This window comes from Arachis hypogaea, chromosome 2 (genome assembly GCF_003086295.3).
Source record: "Arachis hypogaea cultivar Tifrunner chromosome 2, arahy.Tifrunner.gnm2.J5K5, whole genome shotgun sequence".
Classification (NCBI taxonomy): Eukaryota; Viridiplantae; Streptophyta; class Magnoliopsida; order Fabales; family Fabaceae; genus Arachis; species Arachis hypogaea.
This window is the reverse complement of record NC_092037.1, coordinates 97,752,083-97,776,172: the sequence shown is the minus strand read 5'-3', so window position 1 is coordinate 97,776,172 and position 24,090 is coordinate 97,752,083. Positions and strand designations below refer to the sequence as shown.

The following is a 24,090-nucleotide window of genomic DNA, read 5'->3' as shown; positions in this document are numbered from 1 at the left end:
TTCGGTTTAAGATTTAAACAGGCTCATATTTTAGTATTAAATATTTTAAGAGTCGTAATACTCGAGCAATCAGAATGCGCAGTCGGAAGCGTGACATTTTGATAGTTAGGGTGTTACAAATATGATCTCTATTGATACTTATTTAATATGTATTTCTGTTATATTTAACTGTATCTTAATAAAAAATAAAAAATATATTCTAAATATATTTAGATATATTTAAATATAATTATATATCAACATATCAAATTTTATTCTTATCATATATTTTTAAAATAAATTTAGAATTAGTATATATTTTTATTTATTAAAATAAAAAATATTTTAAATATTTATATAATTAGAATAAATTATTAAAAAAATTAATTTATATTTTAATATTAATAAAATTATAAAATATTCTTACAATTTATCTAAAAAATATTTTATATTTTATATATATGTGTATCCCTGTATCTTGTTAAATTTTAAAATTCGTGTGTCGATGTATCCTGTGTTATGTCCCGTATTTGTGTCTGTATTCGTGCATCATAGGAAGAAACAAAAGATTTAAACATTGGGGTGAACTAATTAAAATTGATGTTATATATACAAATATTTTTATAATCAAATTCAATTAAGTTGGTACAAGTTAAGTGAAAAAAATATTGACATATGTTAGACATATGTATTATTTCTCCTCTTTTGGGTTTTCTACAGTACACAATTTTTTATTGGAGGAGATAAAAATTTATTAATATAGCACACAAAATTTTATATTTAATACAAACTTATCAATATAGTACACAAATTTTTATACATAGTTAAATTTTAGTTGCGAATGTATTTTGTTAGTTAGGTAAGTTAATATTCTGAGTATGAAGTTTTTCAAAAATTTATATGCTGTATATCAAAATTTATGTATTATACACCAAGATTTTTGTATTGTATACCAAAATTTATGTATTATTGTGCATATTTCATTGTTATAATATACAAATTTTTGTATATAATATACAAATTTTACTACGAATGTATTTTGTTAGTTGGGTGAGTCAATGTTTTAAATATATAGCTCTTCACAGAATTATGTGCTGTACATCAAAATTTTTGTGCTATGCACTAAAATTTATTTGTGATACATCCAAAATTTTATACCCTCTAATTTAAGAAGATGAAAACGCGAAGACGATAATAATGATAATAAAAGAATGAAAAAGAAGACAGCAGTGACGATGATGATGGTATTAGGGCAACGACAACGATAACGACGTTAAAAGAAGAAGTATGTAAAAAAATTAAAAAAAGAAGAAGAAAAAAAAAGTAAAAGAAGCATGAGAAGAAGAAACGATAATGACATTAAAAGAAGAAGTATGTAAAAAAATTAAAAAAAAAAGAAGAAAAAAAAGTGAAAGAAGCATGAGAAGAAGAAGGAGTGTCTGTGTGTATATAAAGAAAATACACAATTTAGTTAAAAATTTGATTAAAAAAATATTTAAATGTCTAGTATTCTTTTGTATTTAATTATATTGGATTAAATTATATTTCAAGTTGTTTAATTTTAGTTTAGGCAATTTAGTTTAATAAAATTAGAATTTTTTTTTCTAAAAAGATAAAAGTATCGGACTAATATATTTTCTTGTTGAGAACTACTGAGATAAAGATGTCTAAAATATCTTTTTTATAGATGTTTTTAATAATTAAAATTTAACATATATAATTGATTAAACCGTGTTATTTTTGTCAAAATTAGATCAGATAAATTAATTTGATCGAAAAAAATGATAAATTAAACCTTAAACTGGTCTAAGTTAATGTTATTTTTTTAAAAAAATAACTACAATATCTCTATTATATAAAATAATTAAAATGCTCCTATCATATATATTAATTTTAAAAATCTTAAATTCTACCACTTTTTTTCTGTAGTCATATAATTGGGATTTAAAATTTTTAAAACCAATATATATATATCTATACCAATATATAATGGGGATACGGAATTTTGGTATCCAATTCTTTCTTCCTATTTTACCCCTATTCTCTCTTTATTAGAAACTGGCTTTATCCCACGACACGATACGACAGAACTTAAAAACTGATTTCAATAAAAAAAACTGTTACTACGTACTCAATTTTTTTTATTTTATTCACTTTCAATAAAAAAAACCATTAATACGTACTCAATTTTAATACCGATTCATTCTCAATAACAAAATAACAAACGTCATAGTAACATAATTAATTGGTATTCTTTAACAAAATTAATTAAATTAATATACACTCTTATGCTTATTATTTAACTTAAAAAAATTACATATTACAGAGCACTCCTTAATAAAAAAAATACAAAAAGTTACTAGAATTTGGTGTCCAATTTTTTTTAGACTTCGTATATCCTTATACAATCTATTTCATAAAATAAATTTAGTGGACAAAATAATAATTTTTTTAATATTCCATCTTTATCATATAATATATAAATAATTAAAAAATAAAATAAACAATATATTCATAAAACCAATAATAACAAATAGAATAAAGAGATATAAATTAACATATTACTTATTTTTTACCATGTATATTTTTAAATTTGAGTGATTAAATATATTTTACAAAATAATAATTTTGAAATGAAAATAAATTTACTGTTATAAATTATAAAAAGAAGTATTGAGTACTCTTTAACTAAAACTTTTATTATAAAAATTTATTACAAAAAAAATATGTTTATGTTTTAAATTAATGTAGATGCTTGAGATAAAATATTAAAAATAAAAAAATATGCATTTGCATTCTTATATTAAAAAAAATGAAGTCATTTTATATATAAAAATACTACGTTATAAGATAATTATAAAAAGTTGTCAAACATAATCATTTTATTATCAAAATAGTATTTATATATTGTGTTAAATTAATGTAACATAATAATTTTTAATATACTAAATATTTTGTATAGTTTTTTGTATATTTTTTATTGATAATAAACTATTTATTAAAAATATTGATAAATTAAATTAAATTATATATTGATAATCATTTTTTATTTTAATAATTATATATTGATAATCATTTTCCACATTAACTATTTAGTTACAAAGTAACAGAAATCTATAACAATATATAATGTGCTTTCTAATGTTGCCCTTAACGATAGAGATTCTCCCGTACATGCGTCTTTTACTTTAAATAAAAGAACTTTCACCATTAACAGCAACACATGTTATTCTATCTTATTTTTATTCTGTTTCACTAATAGTTGTAGGAACCGAAATAGTTATAAATAGTTTTTTTAATATTAATTATTTTTTACATATTGCTTATTAATTTTTATCAAAAAGAGAACATATAATTATAAAATTATTTATTGTACTAAATATGAGTACACAACTATTAGTAAAAGACATATAAAAGAACATAATAAAAATAATAGATAATATTATTAATTCATATTATCATAAGCTTGTCTCCTTTTTTCTCTTTATAAAATATGAATTAACAAAAATGGTATAATATGTTCTCTTTTAATATTTTTGCAATATTAATTTTGTTTTTATTATCATAAGCATATATGATAATAAAAGACGTATATAATTTTATAACATAATAATTATTTATTTCTTTAATACCTTTTTTTAGTTATTATTTAGTTTTAAAATACGATATAATTTTTAATATATTTTTAATAATCAATAAAAAATATACATTATTGGAAATTATACAAAAAAGGGTCTGCAATATACGATGAATAAACTATTTTTTAAAAATATTTTCGCAATTTTAGCAGACAAAATCCTCATCATATCGTTATTTTGTTATAATAAATTTAAAAAATTAAGTTAAAAATATTATAAATTAATAGACGACATTCAAAACTTTTAAAGAAATACAATAGAAGCATTATCATTCTGAAAATACATTTTGTATATTTTAGAATAGTTGAGAATAAAAATTTACTCTATCGAATATTTCACCTCATATATTACCTAGAATTTTAAACTATGACCATTTTATATTACCTCTCTGTTGTGTGGTTTTATAATTTAACATTTTAAAGTGTATTATAGTAATTTTAGTTTCAACAAAATATGATATAAATAAGATCACGTCAATATTAAAATAAAAAAATCTAATAAATTTGAAAAGTAAATAATATATTAACAAAAAAATAAAATTAATTTCTTAAAAATAATAGAAAAGCGGCTGAACAGGCACGTTAGTGCCTGTTGAGCCGCTAGTTGGTATAAATTTAATTAATGAGTACACTTTTATCTGTAAATTTTGTTTAAAAAATAAATATTAGACATAAAAAAATATATAAACCATGTGTTGTAGATTTAATTATTTCGATACTTTAAATACTATTGTCCTATTGAAATAACTATTAATAAAATAAATATATTTTATATACTATCAGTTATTGTACTATAATGATATATTGATCACTTATATACTATTGTATTATGGACTATTATGTATAAAAAATACTTATTAAAAAATTATAAATAAAAAATCAAAAATAGTTAATATTTTGTTGACGTAATTTATTTATTTATATTATTATTATGATTGTAGTATAATGTTATTTATATTAATTATTTATTTTTTAAAAGGCATTGGTTTGTTTCTGCTATATTACCAGTATATTTGATTCAACAGCAAGATTTATGAATTCGTAAAACAGCAATATATTTGATTCCACAAAGCAAGATTTATGAATGTACTGATATATTTTGTAATCTTTATTCAACAATCAAGATTTATCCAATATCTTTAGAAGAGCAGAGAAATCAATAATAGTTAATATATATAATATCAACCATTACCTTTTTTCGGGTTTGTGATAACTGTAGTTAATGAGTACACTTTTATCTGTAAATTTTGTTTAAAAAATAAATATTGGACATAAAAAAATATGTAAACCATGTGTTGTAGATTTAATTATTTCGATACTTTAAATACTATTGTCCCATTGAAATAACTATTAATAAAATAAATATATTTTATATACTATTAGTTATTGTACTATAATGATATATTGATCACTTATATACTATTGTATTATGGACTATTATGTATAAAAAATATTTATTAAAAAATTATAAATAAAAAATCAAAAATAGTTAATATTTTGTTGACGTAATTTATTTATTTATATTATTATTATGATTGTAGTATAATGTTATTTATATTAATTATTTATTTTTTAAAAGGCATTGGTTTGTTTCTGCTGTATTACCAGTATATTTGATTCAACAGCAAGATTTATGAATTCGTAAAACAGCAATATATTTGATTCCACAAAGTAAGATTTATGAATGTACCGATATATTTTGTAATCTTTATTCAACAATCAAGATTTATCCAATATCTTTAGAAGAGCAGAGAAATCAATAATATAATGTTATTTATATTAATTATTTATCTTTTAATAATTTTTAAAAATTATCATAAATAAATAAAATAATTATAGATAAAAATACATTTAATAAATTTAATTTCAAAATATTATGTCTTTTAAGTACGTGGTGTCAGTTTCATCCATTAGAAATAGTTCAGTTTTTAAGTTTTGTCATGAATCAAGTCATTTTGGTTTAAAAAAGACGATAATATATTGGAAAATGATTATCAATTCTTTTTATTGGAAAATGATTATCAATATATAATTATATACTTGGTAACTATATATTGCGAGTGAAATAAGAGTTATTTTCCTCCGTTAACGTCCAAGAATTAGATCTACTTCACCATACATCGTGCTAATTTTTAACATTCATGCATGTATGAAAATTTTTCGAAAATATTGTGAACTTCATGATTGAGGCTATTCACATTGTAAAGTATAGTTCAGTTCAACATTATTGGTAATGTTAAATTGAGACATTCGCTCAGAAGTTTCTGACTCAGAACCATACTTTGGAGCGCCAAAGATCTTGTCATTTAGTTACCCTAAAAAATCTAATACGCGCTAATCCAAAAAAAAGAAGAAGAAGTTCTATACGCGGTGGAATGATATCATCATTATACTATACTAGCGGCTCAACAGGCACGACGTGTCTGTTCAGCCGCTTTTCTATTGTTCTGAAGAATTTAATTTTATTTTTAAAATATATTATTCATTCTTTAAATTTATCAGATTATATTTGTTAAATTTTAAAAGACGTTAGTACAATAAATAAACAATCATAAGCAATATGTAAATAAAAATTATGTCTTTTATATTTTTTAATTACAAAAATTCATCCAAATAATTGTTACATACAGAGAAACACATTCAGACTTGGAAAGAGAGGTAAGAAAAATTGAAAACGGATAAAATTAATTAAATGGATAAATTATTGGAATGAAGAATTGAAGAAGAGGTTACGGTTCCTACAACTATTAGTGAAATAGAATGAAAATAAGATAGAATAACATGTGTTGCTGTTAACGGTGAAAGTTCTTTTATTTAAAGTAAAAGACGCATGTACGGGAGAATCTCTATCGTTAAGGGTAACATTAGAAAGCACATTATATATTGTTATAGATTTCTGTTACTTGGTAACTAAATAGTTAATGTAGAAAATGATTATCAATATATAATTATTAAAATAAAAAATGATTATCAATATCTATACCAATATATAATGGGGATACGGAATTTTGGTATCCCCATTATATATCAAAATATTACAAGTGTGTTCTAATTTTTTAAAAAATGTGTTCTAATTTTTTAAAAAATATCAAAATACTATATTAAATATTACAAGTCAATAGGTAACTAAATTAAAAATTCTCAAATTAAAAACATAGATAACATTGTATGTATTTTTATGAGTTACCAGATAAATTTTTATTAAATAACTAATTTAAGTACAAACTAAAAAAATGCTACTACAAATATTATTTAATGACAATAACTGTAATACACATAACATCATTTAGTGATGAAAAATAAATTTTAATTAAATTAAAGTAACTAAATAATAAGCCCTTGATTATAAAAAAAACTTATCAAATTGAAATTTAATAATGTATGGAATATAACATAAACACAAAAAAAAACAAAATAAAGTACGATGAATAAACTATTTTTTAAAAATATTTTCGCAATTTTAGCAGACAAAATTCTCGTCATATCGTTATTTTGTTATAATAAATTTAAAAAATTAAGTTAAAAACATTATAAATTAATAGACGACATTCAAAACTTTTAAAGAAATACAATAGAAGCATTATCATTCTGAAAATACTTTTTGTATATTTTAGAATAGTTGAGAATAAAGATTTACTCTATCGAATATTTCACCTCATATATTACCTATAATTTTAAACTATGACCATTTTATATTACCTCTCTGTTGTGTGGTTTTATAATTTAATATTTTAAAATGTTTTATAGTAATTTTAGTTTCAACAAAATATGATATAAATAAGATCACGTCAATATTAAAATAAAAAATCTAATAAATTTAAAAAGTAAATAATATATTAACAAAAAAAATAAAATTAATTTCTTAAAAATAATAGAAAAGCGGCTGAACAGCACGTTAGTGCCTGTTGAGCCGCTAGTACGTATAAAGGCATCATTATATTCTCTCTACTCTCTCTATGTACGCGTGTTGCATGAATAGGAATCGAATTAGCAACAATAGAATGGAGTAACAAATCCTTAAGATTTGGAAAATGATCACACAAAAAAGGTGGCCAAAAGCACACAATAGTATTCATTCAAAGTTACACAGAGGAGGGACAAAGATTTTGAAAGATGAAATAGGTGTTCTCTTTCGTCAACATGAGATCTCTTAGTTTAACTCTTTCAAGCTTCTTTAGATCTACACAGTTGTCCATTTCTTCTCATCTTTTTTATTTTCAAAGTTCTTCGTTCTTCCCGTCCATCGTTGGGGAATTCACCTTTTGCTAATATATTTATGATTTTTATTAATTCACTCTCAAAAAAATATGAAATTGAAATTCCCCTTAAGATGTCTTATGGTCACTTGTTAATGACTATATGAAAAACAAAAATATTGTTTGTCCGTTAAAATCAACCATTAAAATTAATTGCTATGTATTTATATGTATTCATATATAATTTAACTTATTTTTAATATATATTTTATATTTTAATTTATATTTTATACTGGTGATTGATTTTAATATATACTTAATATGATTGTATTAAAAATTACTAATCATTATGTGAAAAAATTATTTGAACTTTTTTATTAAAATATTAATTATGATTTTTCCAATTTTTTTGCTATTAATGATTTTTCCACTTAATGCCTCATGGCTAAACCTTCATGTTCCGTTCAATAATGTCGTGGCCCAAAAAACAATTGATAAAAATGGATGTAAACATATTATCAAAGACAATAAGATATTCCGACAAAAAAAAAAACACTAAGTGTTGGAGCTTGTTAATGATTAATTGGCTATCCATTATAGCAACTCTATTAGCATGACTAAGATGTATATAGTTAGATCATTTATTTACCATTTATTTGCCATAGTTAGATCATTCATTTTATATCTTTACTCTAGTTAAAATAACAATTTTATTAGCTTCTTATATATAAGGTTATTCTTTGTACAGTATAGGGTGTGATTTGCCACACTAATGAAAAATCTTCAGCTCTATCTTCCATATTCTCCCCTATCCTTATTCTTCTTTTGTCCAGCCTCGCCAGCTCACTCCTCAGATGCTAAGTTTTAACATTAAGATATCATAAAACTGACAAAAGATAAGTATTACTCAAATTGATCAATCTAATTAACTTACATGATTTGTTGATTAAAGTATTTCCCATGGAAAAAACAAATTAAAGAAAAGAAAAACTATATATATAAATAGGTAGCCTTATTAAAGCATTCTCACAACAAAAAAATAAATATGATTACAAGAACTATACATCGTATATTTTTAACTTTAGGGTACCCAAAACCACTCTAATGCACAGTCAATGCAGTCAATAGTTAATGTTATTAGAAAAAACTACTGGTGCAGTTGAATAGTTTTTTGATGACTAAGTAACTGAACTTTTCTTTATGGCACGTGCTCGGCTCACTGACAAACCAAATGCTGCAACAGCTGCTCCAACTGTAAATTCAAGAAAGAGTGCTATTTAAAAGTTAAGTTGGATAATAAAAAACTTGGATGCTGTAAGCTTTTGGTGCTTGTGTCAAACCTTGTAAACAAGGATTACTAAGGGTATCAAATCCTTAAAGTTTTAAACTATTTCCAGGTTTAAGTCACAAATTCGAGTTTATGATTTGAGTAAGTTTGATAACCTTATTTCCAAATTCTGGTTAGAGGAAGTGAGTAACGCACCTAAGGCAAACATAAGAGATTGATAGAAAAATTGCTGCTGTTGTTTTCTTTTCTTTGCAGTCTCACTCTCTGGAATGTTCAAATGAGGGTGTTCTGCAGCCTTGACAATCTTCTGGTACACATAACTTGAGTCATCCAATTTCATACTTACATGAATAGGTACCTCTATTCCCAATTGTTGAGCAACCTATACATAATGATAAAATACTGAATTCAAAGGTAAAAGTATATCAAATCATAGAAAATCATCATGTTCGCAAACTATTTGGTGCTTACAATCTGAAAGCAAATTACCTTTACTGAATCCAGTAACGCCCTCGGATGGGGAGTTAAATCATCCTTAGCAGCAATGAGGAGGCAAGGAACTCTATAGCCAGTTAGTTCTCCTTTTCTAACAACCCTCTCAAGTAAATCTCTGGATTTCCTCCATGAATGTTCATCTGAGCTGGAAAATAGGGAACATAGATCTTAAACAACGAAATTGGAATAAAATCCAAAAATTAAGCCAGATTACTTCAATTGAAAAATTTATTCCACTAGTGACCTTAAAACCACAAAATTTGGTGTACTAATAGTCTAATACTAGTAAGTGAACTCAGAAATCAGAATTGCATTTGTATTTTAATTTAACAGGAGTGTATAGCTGTGCCTAGAAATAACAAACACGAGTAGCAAAATATATATATTGTTATGTATGTCTTTGACTTATAAATCCTAGGTCCTTCTTAATCGACAAATCCATTGAGTATTGTATGTCTATGCCATGAAAATCAATTCTAGCGATACTCGAGGAAGGAAAGGAAACATGAATGCTTAGCCAAATTAAACTTCAATGACTTTTAGAATAACCCATCCATAGGTCGGAGATTCAAGATATCCAAGATTGAGTGACTTGGTTTCTAGTTCAACAAAGTTCGTCAACATTCAAATAATTATTCCTTTCATGTGGAACACAGCATATTTTAAGCTAACATACACACTTCTAGAAGATCTCATTTCAATATCAATAATGCAACCCGGCAGTCCTACAACTATGATGCAGCAAAAGCATTAAGCCATGAAAATTTTGCACCACACCTGTCATACACAAAAAGAGCTACATCACATGCAGCCAAACAATTCTGATTTGACAAAAACTTTGATACGCCATCCTCTGGTATCTCACACAATATGAGAGTTTTCCTAGTTCCCTATATGGTAAATATTAGGGTTAGAAGTAGGAGTTTGTATATACTTATCACCAAGAGTGAATTAGATTCAGGAAAAATCAAAATCACTTAATTGATTATCACATTTTCTCATCATAATACTCACCCCAATTAGTTCAACTACATTTGCTGCATACTGTTCAACGGTTGTAGGAGTATAACTATCTGAGAAAGGCCTGCACAATCAACAGAGGAAGTTGTTGATTTGAAGCAAAACAGCAATAAACAGTATAAGCATATTAAATTTTACTTGGTTATAGACTCAAATTTAGAATACAAGGAAGCAGCATATAATTGGGGAATTGGACTATGATGATCGGTTCAAAATCACACCTTTCCAAGAATGAATTCAGCAAAGCAGATTTCCCTGCATTTTTAGAACCAAGAACATAGCATTGAAACACATTTCTTTCTGTTGTTTGCTTCTTGCGGTCTGCTGATCTTCTACGAGTAACTTGCAAAGCTGTAGCAGGATTACCACTATATCCAATGTAAATCAAATTAGCCAAGCTAAGTGTTGGATCAAGTAATGTCATGAGGGCCCACTGCAACATACAATTATTCAAAAATAAAAATAAAAATAAAAATAAAAAAAATCAAACTCACTCAACTTCCAGCTAAATGTAGACAAGATAGTAAAGAAGCATTCTTTTCAATTTACCAACAATAGAAATGTACAAGAAGTAAAATGATGCAACTGGAGAATTGGATGATGTCCTATCCAACAGATCCGGCAAAGCAAGAAGTAGAAAGGGATAGTTGAATAAAATGCACGAGGCTCCCACATGGGAACAACGGAATTAAAATGCTCAATCTAATAATCATAGTAACACTAACACGTAACCTACTTCAACAACTATTCCAACATGGTGGACTACTAATCAATACAAATCTTCCCTGATAGAGATAGGCATATCAATTCCACAATTTAAACCCAAAAAATTATGATTGTGTCTGTCCTGATTCTGGTTACAATCTTTGTTAAATTTTCCATCAGAGCTAGTTAAATTATGATATGGATCTACCTCACAAGATATCTACTGCAGTAGCAAGTGAAAGGCCATTTACACCATGGAACCAGTATTGCTAAAATCAGGAAGGATAAAAATCCTTTCAGATATTTCTCCAACAGCAACCGGTTGGACAATAAAAGACAGAGAAAGTGATTGATAAATCACCTGAGACAGAAATCCCTTCAGAGATGCATAACCCATGCTAGTTTTCTCGGTTGCATCCTTGTATGGAGCATCATTCCATGGACTAAAATTCAAAAGCAAGTGGTAATCTGAGACTTATAATTCCAGGCAAAATGAAGAGATAGCTATATCACTGTTTCAAGACATGTATGACGAATCACTAGGGGGAAAAAGGAAGCAATGAACATCTTTTTAAGATATAAAATTTTTGAAAAAATAGAAGGATTAAAATGTTTAAAATTAATACCATTATCAAATCCAGGAGAAAAAGCTTATACGTGGAATTACAAGGGTAAAAAACAGAAAAGAGAGGCATTTTTAAGAGGCAAGACAATGTAATCCTTCAACATAAACATAAGAACTGTTAATACCTTTTTCAAGTATCTTATAACGGCAATTTTGTCTGAGATATGTTATTGACTGTTGGACCTAGTAACTATCTCAAAGCTCTACTGTTGATACTTAATCAATAGCTGAGCTATTAGAGGCCATCAAACAATTTAAGTGTACTTCCTCAATGTCACAAAAGAGTAATTTAACTATGCAGATTAATATAACACCCCCCTCTCCTCCCCCCCTCTCCAACAAAAAAAAAAGTGCAGATTAATATGATAGTAGTGGAAAATTAATTACTTATTTGGGAAAAGAAAAAGGGACAAATAAAGGGAATGTTCACCTCTCTGGAGCAGTATTAAAAAGCTTATCAACTTCTGCAGGGCATAGGGATCGATCCTAGAAAGTGTCAAGTTTTGAAACATCAAAGAACAGAAAGTATAAATTAAAATGCGCATGGAAGCTAACTAAATGGAGGTGCATATTGGAGTGGATAAAAAATGTTGTGACATACTTTATCTGTATCCAACAATCGAAAGGTACCATTCAAAAACTCTATAGCTTCACTTGTTAGCTCCACACTCTGCAATATTATGTCAAATAAACCAATTTTCTTACATATATTTGCAAGTTAAATAGAAATTGCAGAACTCCTTATTCATCAAGAATATTTGTCAGAATTGACGGCTTAAATCAAAGATAAATGTGATATTTGGTAGAAAATGCAAACCATTTCTCATGTTTTGAAAATGATCATTTGACTAAACAATCATGCATCATAAAAACAATGCAATCAAATATTTGCATCTCTTTGGCTTTAGGCAATCATCAACATTGAGAAAACCTCAAATTAGTAGTTTTACAGCTCAATTTGCTAGTATAATCCATGTATATAACATTTTTGCATTCTACTTTAGCAATTAGATACATTTTTTGTTATGAAGTTATGAACCAAATAACAATTAAACGGCAATACCACACAGAAGAAAACTTAGAACTTCAAGATAGTAAAAAGATGAAAATATGACCTGATCAGGAGCCTTCTTAGATGGAACTGGAAGGCAATCATCCCGGAGTTTTAAATTATTATCATACCCAAACTTTCTTAGAACTGTCCAAAATGTCTCTGTACTTCCTTTCTTTAGATACATATTATGGATATAAATAAAGCCTGGAAAAGTAAGACCAGTATAGTTTACTCCTTCAGGTACTTTCTGCTCTATAAGTCTTTTGACTCTTGCTATTTCAGATGGCTGCAATGGTGCATTGAAGCATCTAACCTGTCGATATATGAATTCCAATACTAAAGACAGCAAAAGAAACTGTACATTCATAGTATGCAAAATTTGAAAGCCAAAAAAGAAAGGAGGGAGGGACTCCATCAAAAACCTGATATTCATTTAGTTCTTCATCATTTAGGGCACCATCCATGTCTTGATCACAGATTACAAATATTCTTCTTAATGCCCTTACACATCTATCTGTTAAAGCATTTCTTTCATAATCAAACAATGGATCGACTGGATGCAGTACTGATTTTTGTGCAAAATAGAAAACTTCAGGGACCTAGAAGCAATCAAAGTTACACATTAAATATATGGCACTTTTAGTTTTGGAACATAGGAAGTCAAACGTTACACCAATATAATAAGTAACAATCTGTATATATGCATTTCTTGCAATTTTTATAATTCACACTTGGTTGCTGAAGGAAAACCAAATGACCAAGTAATTTTAAAAACAAAAATACAAGTCTGTGTATCTTCATCTTATGTTCTGATACATAATGGACAAACTACAAAAGTTTCTATTTGCAAGATTAAACAATATATAAGTATAAACGATTAATAATAATCTCATAAAACAACAAACCTGATACATCGTAGCTGCAGAACATTCAATACAGGTAACAACTTCCTTGAATTGTTGCATGATCTGTGAAGTGAAACTCTCTAAGCTCACTAGCCGACTATCATCCCGCAGATCTAGCTTACAACCAACCACAACCACCGGTGCCTTCACCTGCATCATGACCAGGTAAATTCCAACAGAAGGTTATTTGCTTGCCGTTCATATTTCCTCAGTTCCTTCAAAAAAACTAATCCAAACACCAACCTCTAACCGGCGTAGCTCGGGAAGCCAGTAACTACTCAAACGCTCAAAGGTTGCACGTTCCTCACAATCATACGTTAAAACCACTGCATCAGCTTGCTTCAATTCCTCATTGCGCGTGCCTTGTTTGTCCAAACTAAACAAAGCAAGCCACATTTGCTCACATCACATTAACATAATAAAACATCCAAAAGTATGTATACAACATTCATCTATCATAATAATTACAACAATTAACACACGAAAAATGTTAATCCAATCAAGATACTGGCATACAATTTTTCATACAAAACATTAACCCAAAAGAAAATGTTAATCCAATCAAGACAGTTGCTATGCAAATGTTATATCATAATAATGACAGTAAAGTTCAAGACTTTAACAGTTGATGAGATAATAATAAATTTAGAATTTTGTGAAAAACATATAAACACAAACATAACAGATTATAACACCTATATAAGTGCTGAAGATTCAGCAAATGGCATGCACCTTCCAGATTATAACACTAAAGAAGATAAAATTTGAAAGCAAAAACAGAATCATAGTTCATTCAGTTAATTACTTAAATCTAGGGTATATCTAAAATTAACACAATTAAACAGTTTTTCCATTAATGGTTGTGTTTCATGATAGAGGACCTTGAAGGAGTGTCAATAAGGATGAGGGGAACGGAATCATTGAACAAATTATGAGGCAACCGCGTGGGAGGGAGCAGCGGTGGAACCGATTCGGAGTAAGAGCCGGAAGCCATGGCGGCAATGAGGGTGGATTTTCCGGTGGATGCGTCGCCAGCTACGGCGATTCTGAGCTCCCTGATCCGGCGACGTCCGCCGGAGAAGAAGGTGGAGGGACCTAACAGCAAAACCATTGAATTGAATCGAAAGCGCGAACGTCGATAACAATTAGTGAGAACGTGAATCGTTTTGCCGTGCAGAGATCACAATCGAACGAGGAATCCGTATCATTATATGCAATATAGAATTTAATTTATTAACATGTACTTATTAAATTTCTTATCTTTTAAGTTAAAAAAATAATAATACGTAAACAACTATTTTTGAATATTTGTTGATCACCCATGGTATATTAGATTATTAGTACATCATAAATTAACTAGACACCCAAAAAAACCATAAATTAACTACTAATAAGTAAATATATATTATTTAATATTAAAAAAATACTTCATTACAATGGACATGACTTTTAAGTTTTAATATTTATATAATATAAATTATTTTAATTTGTCAAAAAGAGTATAGTCATAGTCAATTTTTTTTATGTTACGATTTTAAACAAATAAAGAGTCAATCAATTTTAAAATAATTTTATTAAATTATATAATTTTACGATTTAAATTTTATTATAATTTTATATTTTAAGTATAAATTTATTTTTTAAATTTTGAGTAAAATCTCATTTTTTATTTTATTGCAACAATTAGATAAACTCAAATTTATATTGTCTATCACATTTTAATTAATTAATAAAAAATAAAAAATTCATTTCCAACATATTAATCATTTTTTTTGCCATATAATTTTAAGGTTTTTAATATATAATTTTTTTAATAAAGAATTACTATATTATTATTTTTTTCGCACGTAAATACGGGAAAATGCTTGAAATTGAGAAATGCTATTTCAAATTTTCAATTTTAAAAAAAAGTAAATAAAAATAGCATTTAGGGTTTAAGGAGATAATTTCAGTTTCATTTCATTAGGGTTTAAGCATCAATGTTGATTTCGGCAAAACGGAAAATGTTCCTCCGCTCCATCAGAACATCCTACCTCGCTTCCACACGCCACCTTTCCACGGCGCCGCCGCCACGAACACCCTCATCTTCCTCCCCATCCGGCGGCGGCGGCGGTAGAGACACGCTGGGGCGGAGGCTGCTGAGCCTTGTGTTCCCGAAACGCAGCGCGGTGGTTGCGATCAACAAGTGGAAGGAAGAAGGTCACCCTCCGCCACGCAAGTACGAGCTAAATCGAATTGTTCGCGAGCTACGTAAGAACAAGAGCTTCAAACACGCGCTTGAGGTTGATTTCTTCTATTCTCTTCTCTTCCTTCATTAGCTTGCAATATAAACTTATAATAAATATTAGTAACCTTTTGGGTTTATTCCTTCGGATTTGAAGTTTCGATAGTTATGCATATGTGATTTCTAGTTTCATCTTCGCCATGTTTTTCGCAATGAAGAAAAAGTTTCCGTGGCTTATTTGGATGAACTTTCTCAATCAAAGCTGAAGCACAAAAGGAAAATGTTTATCTTCAAAAATTGAATATTGTGAAGTTCTGAAGGATTTGCTTATTGTCATATATGCTTTTGAGAATTAGAACCAAAGTACCAAACTGATTATAGCACATGATTAGCTGAGATTTTAATGAACTATCCAGTTGGTTATACTTAGTCGCACTCACATCATTAGTTGGTTGGTTAGTAACTGTAGTTGTATGAATTACATTGCTAATGTAGCTTATGTGGAAAATAAGAATTTGTGTTTTTTGAGTTCGACTGAACTTTGTTTATTGTAGAGTTGAATCTGCTCAGCAGTAAAGGAACATCATTATGTGCTTTGAATGGCAGGTTAGTTATGAAGAGGAATACATAGGTTAGATTAAGGTATTGTAACTGTAAAGTATATTGATAGATGAGTAAAACTATCGAGTCAATGTTGATCGAGTGAAGCTGCTGTAAATATAGGCTCATGAAGGGACATGCCAATGTAGCGAGTTGGGCAAGTTGCCTTTCTTCGTCTGTTGGACCCTGGTGATCGTAGTATGTAACCTATTAATGGCATAATTACCAAGATGCCTGCTTACTTTTCTTAAAAGTTTTAGATGTTAGGTATATTATCGTACATTAATTGGAGAGACTTTTATTGGGGCTAGAATTGAACAATTTCATATTTATTGCAAATTTAGGTCTGTGAATGGATGACCTTGCAGCAACATATCAAGCTAGTGCAAGGAGACTATGCTGTCCACTTGGACTTGATAGCTAAAGTTCGGGGTTTAAACAGTGCAGAAAAATTCTTTGAGGATCTTCCTGATCAAATGAGAGGCAGACAGACCTGCACTGCTCTTCTTCATGTCTATGTCCAAAACAATTTGGCAGACAAAGCTGAAGCCCTCATGTCAAAAATGTCAGAATGTGATTTATTGGGATGCCCACTTCCTTTCAACCACATGATATCTCTCTACATTGCAAATGGGAAGCTAGAAAAGGTCCCGCAAATTATTCGGGAATTGAAGATGAACACATGTCCTGATGTTGTTACTTTCAATTTGTGGTTAACTGCATGTGCTCTGCAAAGTGATGTTGAAACTGCAGAAAGAGTAATGCTCGAGTTAAAGAAGGCAAAAATAGATCCAGACTGGGTAACATATAGTACATTGACTAATTTGTACATTAAAAACGATTGCCTTGAAAAAGCAAGATCTACTTTGAAGGAGATGGAGAATAGAACCTCGCGGAACACTCGGGTTGCATATTCCTCTCTCATTAGCCTGCATATGAACATGGGGAATAAAGATGAAGTTATCCGAGTATGGAAGAAAATGAAGGCTTCCTTTCGCAAAATGAATGATAATGAGTATCTTTGCATGTTATCATCGCTTGTGAAGCTTGGAGACTTTGCTGCAGCTGAGAACCTCTATAGTGAGTGGGAATCTGTTTCCGGGACACATGATGTCAGACTTTCAAATATACTTCTTGCTTCATACGTTAACCAAGACCAGATGGAAATGGCGGAAAATTTTTATCATCGGATAGTAAGAAATGGCGTAAGTCCTTCTTACACTACATGGGAGCTATTAACATGGGGCTATTTGAAAAATAAGGATGTGGAGAAATTTCTAGATTATTTTGAGAAAGCCATTTCTAGTGTGAAAAAATGGAACCCTGATCAGAAGTTAGTGAGAGAGGCATTCAAAATCCTTGAGGAGCTGGCTCATATTGAAGGGGCAGAAAAATTGTTGGTTACCCTTCGCAATACTGGCCATGTGAATACTGATGTATATAACCTATTTCTCAACATTTACGCAAAAGCTGGTAAAATGCCTCTTATTGTTGCTGAGAGGATGAAAAAGGACAATGTTCAGTTGGATGAAGAGACTCATAGGCTCTTGGATCTGACCAGTAAAATGTGTGTGAGTGATGCTTCACTGATTCTGTCGAAAGCACCAATTGACGGAGTATTAGAATAAACTATGATTTGGTTGATCCTCACCTCCAATTGTTTATATTCATACTCAAATATGTGAATCAGTGACGGGATTGTTGATGCTTGTGAATATAAGGTAACAGCACTGATATCAAATTTTCAGAGGCAGAATCAGAAGATTTCCGCTGTTCAATTCTGTAATCTATTCATGAGGTATGTTAGCAACATGTTAAAATGTTTTTGTACAGGTAAATAATGGGGCCTAACCCTAATTTGTCACAATTTTACTAACTCATTTTTTGTAGTGTATGCCAATTCTGATTTTTGTTTCACATATTCTGATCTATGTTTCACACTTTCACTTACCTATATGGAGACTTCTAAAATTTATGGAAATTGGTTAAGTGTGCCAATGTTGGTAAAGTTGTTTCTTCTGATTTTCTAACAAGCGGTGGATGGATATTGGAAGTGCAACAAAGATGGAAGTCTTGTTGACCTAAATCTTTGTCCTGTGTATGGTTCCATCATATCCTGGTTTGGTACGTTTAATGTGTCTGTTTCTTTTGGACACAAGTACCCAAGAAACTCAACCTTTATTGAGTTTCACCAACCATTATCCTCAGCGTATTGGCATTATTATTAATCTTCAATTTTTCTGAGTTATGTATTAACTCTTCTGATGACTTTGACCTCATTAGACCTGCTTCATAAAATTTTGGTGGTTCCTGAATCAAGAGTTGACTTGTAATTCTGAATCAAGAGGTTACTGAATAAGTATTAATATTATACACTAGTTTGTGACACATGATCATATCTATGTATTATAATCACTTCATCATCTCCTAATCTAACTCGCCTAAACCATAATAAAGTTTATCATTTAACTTATTGCATAATACATGAGTAATAAGTAGCTAATATTTAGCATAATAGTATATCCTCTATTTTGTGAAAATAATGTCTCCTTTAGTTATTAGTGATTATTATTTAATCACAAATATAAATAGTAAAAGCAGAAAATAAAAACTGTAAATATTAAAGAATGAATTTGTGACAAGTATCAGTATGAAGTTAACTTTAAATGAAAACATTTAATTTGTAATGAACATAGGTTTTTGGAAGAATTGTTCCAATAAGAATTAATGCTGGTGTAGAATATCTTATACGGTTTCTAGTTTAATGTGATATCCCCAATGTGAGGGTACATTTCAGGGTTCTATAATACGAAGAAGAATAGTAGGTAGAGGATTGCAACCTTGGTAATGCAGTTAAGACAAATGTTTCATGTTTCAAATATTTATGGAGGATTTGGTATGGTGGTTTAAAAGTTTGCTACAACTTTCCTCATACGTACATAAGACCTAGTTTAACTTAACATCTACCTCCTCCTCCTTCAATTATTTTTTATATTTAATTTTTATAAGGCAAGTTGGGGGGTGTTTACCTGCATCTTATAAGATTGCTCACCAACATAAATAATAAGTTTGACATTGAAAATTGAATTATTTAAACATCCTAAGTGATATGATTTGACCAAAAGGATAAATGACATAAGAGAAGGTTCATGTGGAGCAAGCAGAGGAGGGCTATGAGAATTAAGAGGAAATATATGCAACAACCATAAATAAGAGGGGTTTACCGAACCCAACCCACATACATAAATACATGCCCACGTCCCCAACCATAGCTACCAGTGTTTCTAACTTACATATAATACAGAACATAAGGTTGTAGTGTAATGAGTAACATCATCCTATTTATGGGGCTGAATTATTTTCAACAATATGAATTATTATTATCATTATTATACACATGTAGACCAATTTTAGCTCAATAATATCTTATATATGTATTCATAACCTATAGCTCTAGTCAAAATGAAAAAAAAAATCATTAATCAAACTCAAATGATTCTAATGTTGATTAAGTAAACCAACCCTTACAACATAATATAATCATATTAATAAGAAAGAAAAGGAAGCACTTAACTATATCTAGAAAATATCACTATTTTGTACAATATGCTTTCTTTCTTTCTTTTTCTTTTTTTTTTTGGAAAAAAAAAAGATCTAGTTTGTTTTGTGTTGTCCCTACCACTATACCCCACAAAAGTTTATTTAGTTAAGTTGCAGGTCAGAAGTTGGAGCCTTTAAAAGCCTCCATTTCTCTCTTCCTTTACAGAACATCAGGAGACAGAAACTTCAACTGTCATCAACATCAAAGACATTAACACCAACAACAGCAACTACAAAAAACAATTTAGATTCTTCTTTTTCTATGGCTGCCATAGATGATGGTATTGTTCATCATCATGATGATGCTGCTGAAGTTGGTTTTGAAGAAGGAATGCTCTGGCTACCCTCTCATGTTTTGGACGAGGCGTGCGGCACTAAGGTCCCTTTTTTTGGCTATATTATTTATTTCATCATTATTATTCCTTCTTCTCTCATTATCTTTCTTTGTTTTCCAATTAAACAAATTAATTTAACATTGTTTTTCATGATTGAATACTATAATTTGGACATAGTTATTTTTATGGATGTTAGACATATATATTATTAAGCATGTTAGATTGTTAAAAATGAGCACAGTTCTCTTATTTCTAGATATTCTTTCTACTTTTTCTTTTCTTTGATGGTCATGAATCTCAACATCGTATTAAAATTTTAATAATGGAGAAGATTACTTGCAAAGGAATGAACAATTCACCATGATCATCTTGTCACAATAAGTGAATAATTATCCATTTTTCATTTAACATTAATTTCGTATATCAGTATACAATTATACATACCCAAATAGCTATATGTTCAATTAACACTTTGATTTCTGAAGTGTTTTTGTGTCGTCTTATTAATATTGAAATTGCTTACATTATCTGGTTCAATTTATCTTCAGGTTCATACTAGGAACCGAATCCATAAGGTCCAAAACCAGCATCAATTGCATCATCATCAACAGCATAATAACAAATCATGTGAAAAACAATCACAGGTAGCTATTATATCTCATATGTTGGGGATTGGAGAGACACTAGGAGCATACTTTAATTTGTGAAGTTAGGCAGGGGAACTGGGGTATGAAATTGATAATTTGGGTTTGATTGTTTCGGATTTACTTCTGTACTTTCAAAAAATACATGCCAACTTTAATTTTGTACTTTCCAAAAAATGCATGCCAACTCATATATATTCAATTACTATTAAATCTTCATGTGAAAACGATAAGTGAAAACTGTTAGATGGTTTGATATAATTAACTAAATTGTCATCTAATAGTTCTCAATTATCATATCTTCGCATAAAGACAATTACATGTGAGTAGTCATCACCAATGAAGTAATAGACCCATTTAAGTGAGATCGTATTTCATCTATTGATAGAGATAAGTCCATCTAAGTTAATATAATGTCTTATATTAGATTATTTAAATTTTCACACACGAAAAGTATTATTCTTACAATGATAATATTCTAGCTAATAAGTTCAAGTGAAATTTTGATTAATTAAACATCATTCTTGATTTTCTAAGCATTTTTTAAACTATGATTTGAACACTATAGCATCATGTTTCCTTTTTTCAAGTACACATAGCATTATAAACTATTTAATTACCCCCACTTAGTATGAGGTAGGGGATGCAAGATATCTCTCAAGTGTTAGTGGGAATTGGGAACAGAGAATATGCTTTTGCATTTTGCTTTATACCCAAATATAGTATTATTTTAATAAGAGATAACTGAAAGGTTGCATATAAAGATGAACATTACACAAAAAAAATAACAATAGTGGCTTTTCCAGGAAGAATATGAAGCATATATTACCAACATTCAATTAGAAATGTCATATTGATGCTTGCCTTGTTGGTCACATGCATACTCAATCTATTAGTAGGGTTGAAATTTTGGAGACTTTATGGTTTCATTGGTGAAAAGGTGGATCTCGGTTGCAATCACATATTTTACTATTTCTTTAAATTAAAGAGTAGGAAAAATTCATTTGCTTATTATTAATCCATAAGCTAGTTGAGATTAGCTTAATTGCACTACGAAAAATTGGCCAATTAGCTATCACAAAAATATAACTAATTCGTTGTAAATAATAAACTGTCGCAAATTAGCTGTTATTTAGCAGTTGATTGATCCCTCGCTAATTTCAAGTTGCTAATCTTTAAGAAAAAAAGGTTTTATTCGCTAATCCGTCACAAATTTTGCAGTACTCAAAATCTAGCACAAGATCATCATTGCATCAATGGCCAAATAGTAAAGTTATTGTTAATGGTGGACCTGGAATGCAAGCTATTTTCTTAGGATCAAGTCAAAGGTCTTGTGGCACTGGTGTCTTCTTACCACATCGAGCAGGCACAAATAATTTCCAACCAACCAAAAAGCCAGGTCAGCAGCACTTACCTTGTTTTTTCCCTTAACAATTAATAGGAAATTAAAATTCTTTTTCCTCAATGCATTGTCACAAATAAAATATATATAACTATATTTTCTTTGTTATATATATCATTATTGTAGAATTTAATTTTCATATATTATCAATATAAAAAAATTTTATATAGATATCCAATCGTATTTTATCAAATCAATAAAAATAACTAATTTAACTTATTATTTAAAAATTCTTTATACTTTCACTAGTACATCAACTATTGTTGAATAATGATATAATTTTTTTTATAATTTCAGTATATCAAAATTAAATTATTATTATTATTATTTGTCACAATTTATTAACTCACATTTCATTTATCTTAAATACTTATTAGTGACTTAAACTAAATTTCTTCAGCAACTATTTGCACGTGCTAATGTAAAATACTTTATCAATCCTCCTTTTTGTTTGATGGAATTATCTGCTATCTATAATAACTATATTAAAATATCCACCTTGTTATAGTTCTTTTAAATATTATTATTGCACGAAATTCTGAATATAGTGTTTTATTTGCAGCTTGTTCTCCGGTTCTTCTTCCAGCAAGAGTTGTTCATGCTCTGAATCTTAATGTTCAAGCATTAGGAGTTCACATTTCACCCCCTCAAGGTCTCTTATATATCCAAGTAGTTTCAAAACTATTAAAATTTTGAAATACTATTATTTTTAATAATAGTGATAAGTATGCTAATAATTAATTATCATGGCCTTTAATTATTATTTCTTGTTGCATGCAGTTCATAAATCTAACACAAGATGTGAAGGGATGGACAATAATTATTCTAATAATAATAGTTCAACAAAAAAGAAAAGTGATCAGAAAGAAGTCTCTAAGCAATGTAGTGTTATTTCTCAGAATCAAAGTTCTTCTTCAGAGATATTTCTTCCAAAGGAATGGACTTATTAATTAGCAAGCTAATCATATTTCAATAATATTGAAGATCAGTTATAATTCTGATGTGCACACAAATTAAAAGGGGTTAATATTATGTATTTACGTTATAAAATAAATAGAAAAAAAAATCATGCATCATATGGGATTGGCTATATATTCATTAAATATTGTGCTATGTTAGATTTCTATATGATCTTGTAAATGTGTAAATTTTAAATAAGAATAGCACAAGGGTCGTCCCATTTAATTTGTATTTGCATGCTTCAGTAAAATCAGTATATTATATTATATTACTTTATTATTAGAATTGGCATGTCATAATCATATCTCACTGCTCCTTGTTATATATACTTTAATTTTTATTCATCCAAAAAAATTGAAAAAAGGGGTGCTGTATTGTAAATAAATCATTCACGTTCCTTTTCTTTTTTTTTTTTTTCTCA

At 28.5% G+C, this 24,090-nt stretch overlaps 3 protein-coding genes across 4 annotated transcripts; 2 read left to right on the top strand and 1 right to left on the bottom strand.

Annotated features, from left to right (window-relative positions):
- Positions 1–8,695: 8,695 nt before the first annotated feature.
- LOC112754981 (mitochondrial Rho GTPase 2) lies at positions 8,696–15,138 on the bottom strand. The gene is made up of 14 exons (XM_025802829.3): positions 14,786–15,138; positions 14,148–14,280; positions 13,905–14,054; positions 13,422–13,598; positions 13,061–13,312; positions 12,547–12,615; positions 12,376–12,431; positions 11,682–11,763; positions 10,837–11,048; positions 10,610–10,679; positions 10,373–10,485; positions 9,590–9,740; positions 9,296–9,482; positions 8,696–9,064 (listed from the first exon to the last, which is right to left on the bottom strand). Exons 1-14 carry the CDS (start codon positions 15,013–15,015, stop codon positions 8,991–8,993), a joined length of 1,956 nt encoding a protein of 651 aa, XP_025658614.1. The 5' UTR covers positions 15,016–15,138; the 3' UTR covers positions 8,696–8,990.
- A 685-nt stretch (positions 15,139–15,823) lies between these two features.
- On the top strand, positions 15,824–18,736 carry LOC112754972 (pentatricopeptide repeat-containing protein At4g02820, mitochondrial). Its single transcript, XM_029293262.2, has 2 exons — positions 15,824–16,186; positions 17,073–18,736. The coding sequence occupies exons 1-2, from the start codon at positions 15,884–15,886 to the stop codon at positions 18,354–18,356; spliced, it is 1,587 nt and encodes a 528-aa protein (XP_029149095.1). The 5' UTR covers positions 15,824–15,883; the 3' UTR covers positions 18,357–18,736.
- LOC114925415 (uncharacterized) lies at positions 18,385–23,971 on the top strand. Of its 2 annotated transcripts, none has more exons than XM_072221574.1 (6): positions 18,385–18,526; positions 20,495–20,707; positions 21,212–21,307; positions 22,529–22,706; positions 23,272–23,361; positions 23,490–23,971. In XM_072221574.1, exons 2-6 carry the CDS (start codon positions 20,591–20,593, stop codon positions 23,657–23,659), a joined length of 651 nt encoding a protein of 216 aa, XP_072077675.1. In that variant the 5' UTR covers positions 18,385–18,526; positions 20,495–20,590; the 3' UTR covers positions 23,660–23,971. The 2 variants fall into 2 exon arrangements, with proteins under 2 accessions (XP_072077675.1, XP_029149096.1); XM_029293263.2 differs by having other exon boundaries at positions 18,400–18,526; positions 20,446–20,707.
- Positions 23,972–24,090: the final 119 nt, after the last annotated feature.

What these genes read in the sequence shown, in the direction of transcription:
- LOC112754981 (XM_025802829.3), bottom strand. Translation starts at nt 15,015, where the DNA reads ATGGTTTTGCTGTTAGGTCCCTCCACCTTCTTCTCCGGCGGACGTCGC. An exon ending in CCGAGCTACGCCGGTTAGAG is followed by an intron (nt 14,055 to 14,147) that starts GTTGGTGTTTGG and finishes GTCATGATGCAG; the next exon opens with GTGAAGGCACCGGTGGTTGT. An exon ending in GATTGTTGGATACAGATAAA is followed by an intron (nt 12,432 to 12,546) that starts GTATGTCACAAC and finishes GACACTTTCTAG; the next exon opens with GATCGATCCCTATGCCCTGC.
- LOC112754972 (XM_029293262.2), top strand. Translation starts at nt 15,884, where the DNA reads ATGTTGATTTCGGCAAAACGGAAAATGTTCCTCCGCTCCATCAGAACA. An exon ending in GCTTCAAACACGCGCTTGAG is followed by an intron (nt 16,187 to 17,072) that starts GTTGATTTCTTC and finishes TTGCAAATTTAG; the next exon opens with GTCTGTGAATGGATGACCTT.
- LOC114925415 (XM_029293263.2), top strand. An exon ending in ACGAGGCGTGCGGCACTAAG is followed by an intron (nt 20,708 to 21,211) that starts GTCCCTTTTTTT and finishes ATTTATCTTCAG; the next exon opens with GTTCATACTAGGAACCGAAT. An exon ending in CCAACCAACCAAAAAGCCAG is followed by an intron (nt 22,707 to 23,271) that starts GTCAGCAGCACT and finishes TTTTATTTGCAG; the next exon opens with CTTGTTCTCCGGTTCTTCTT.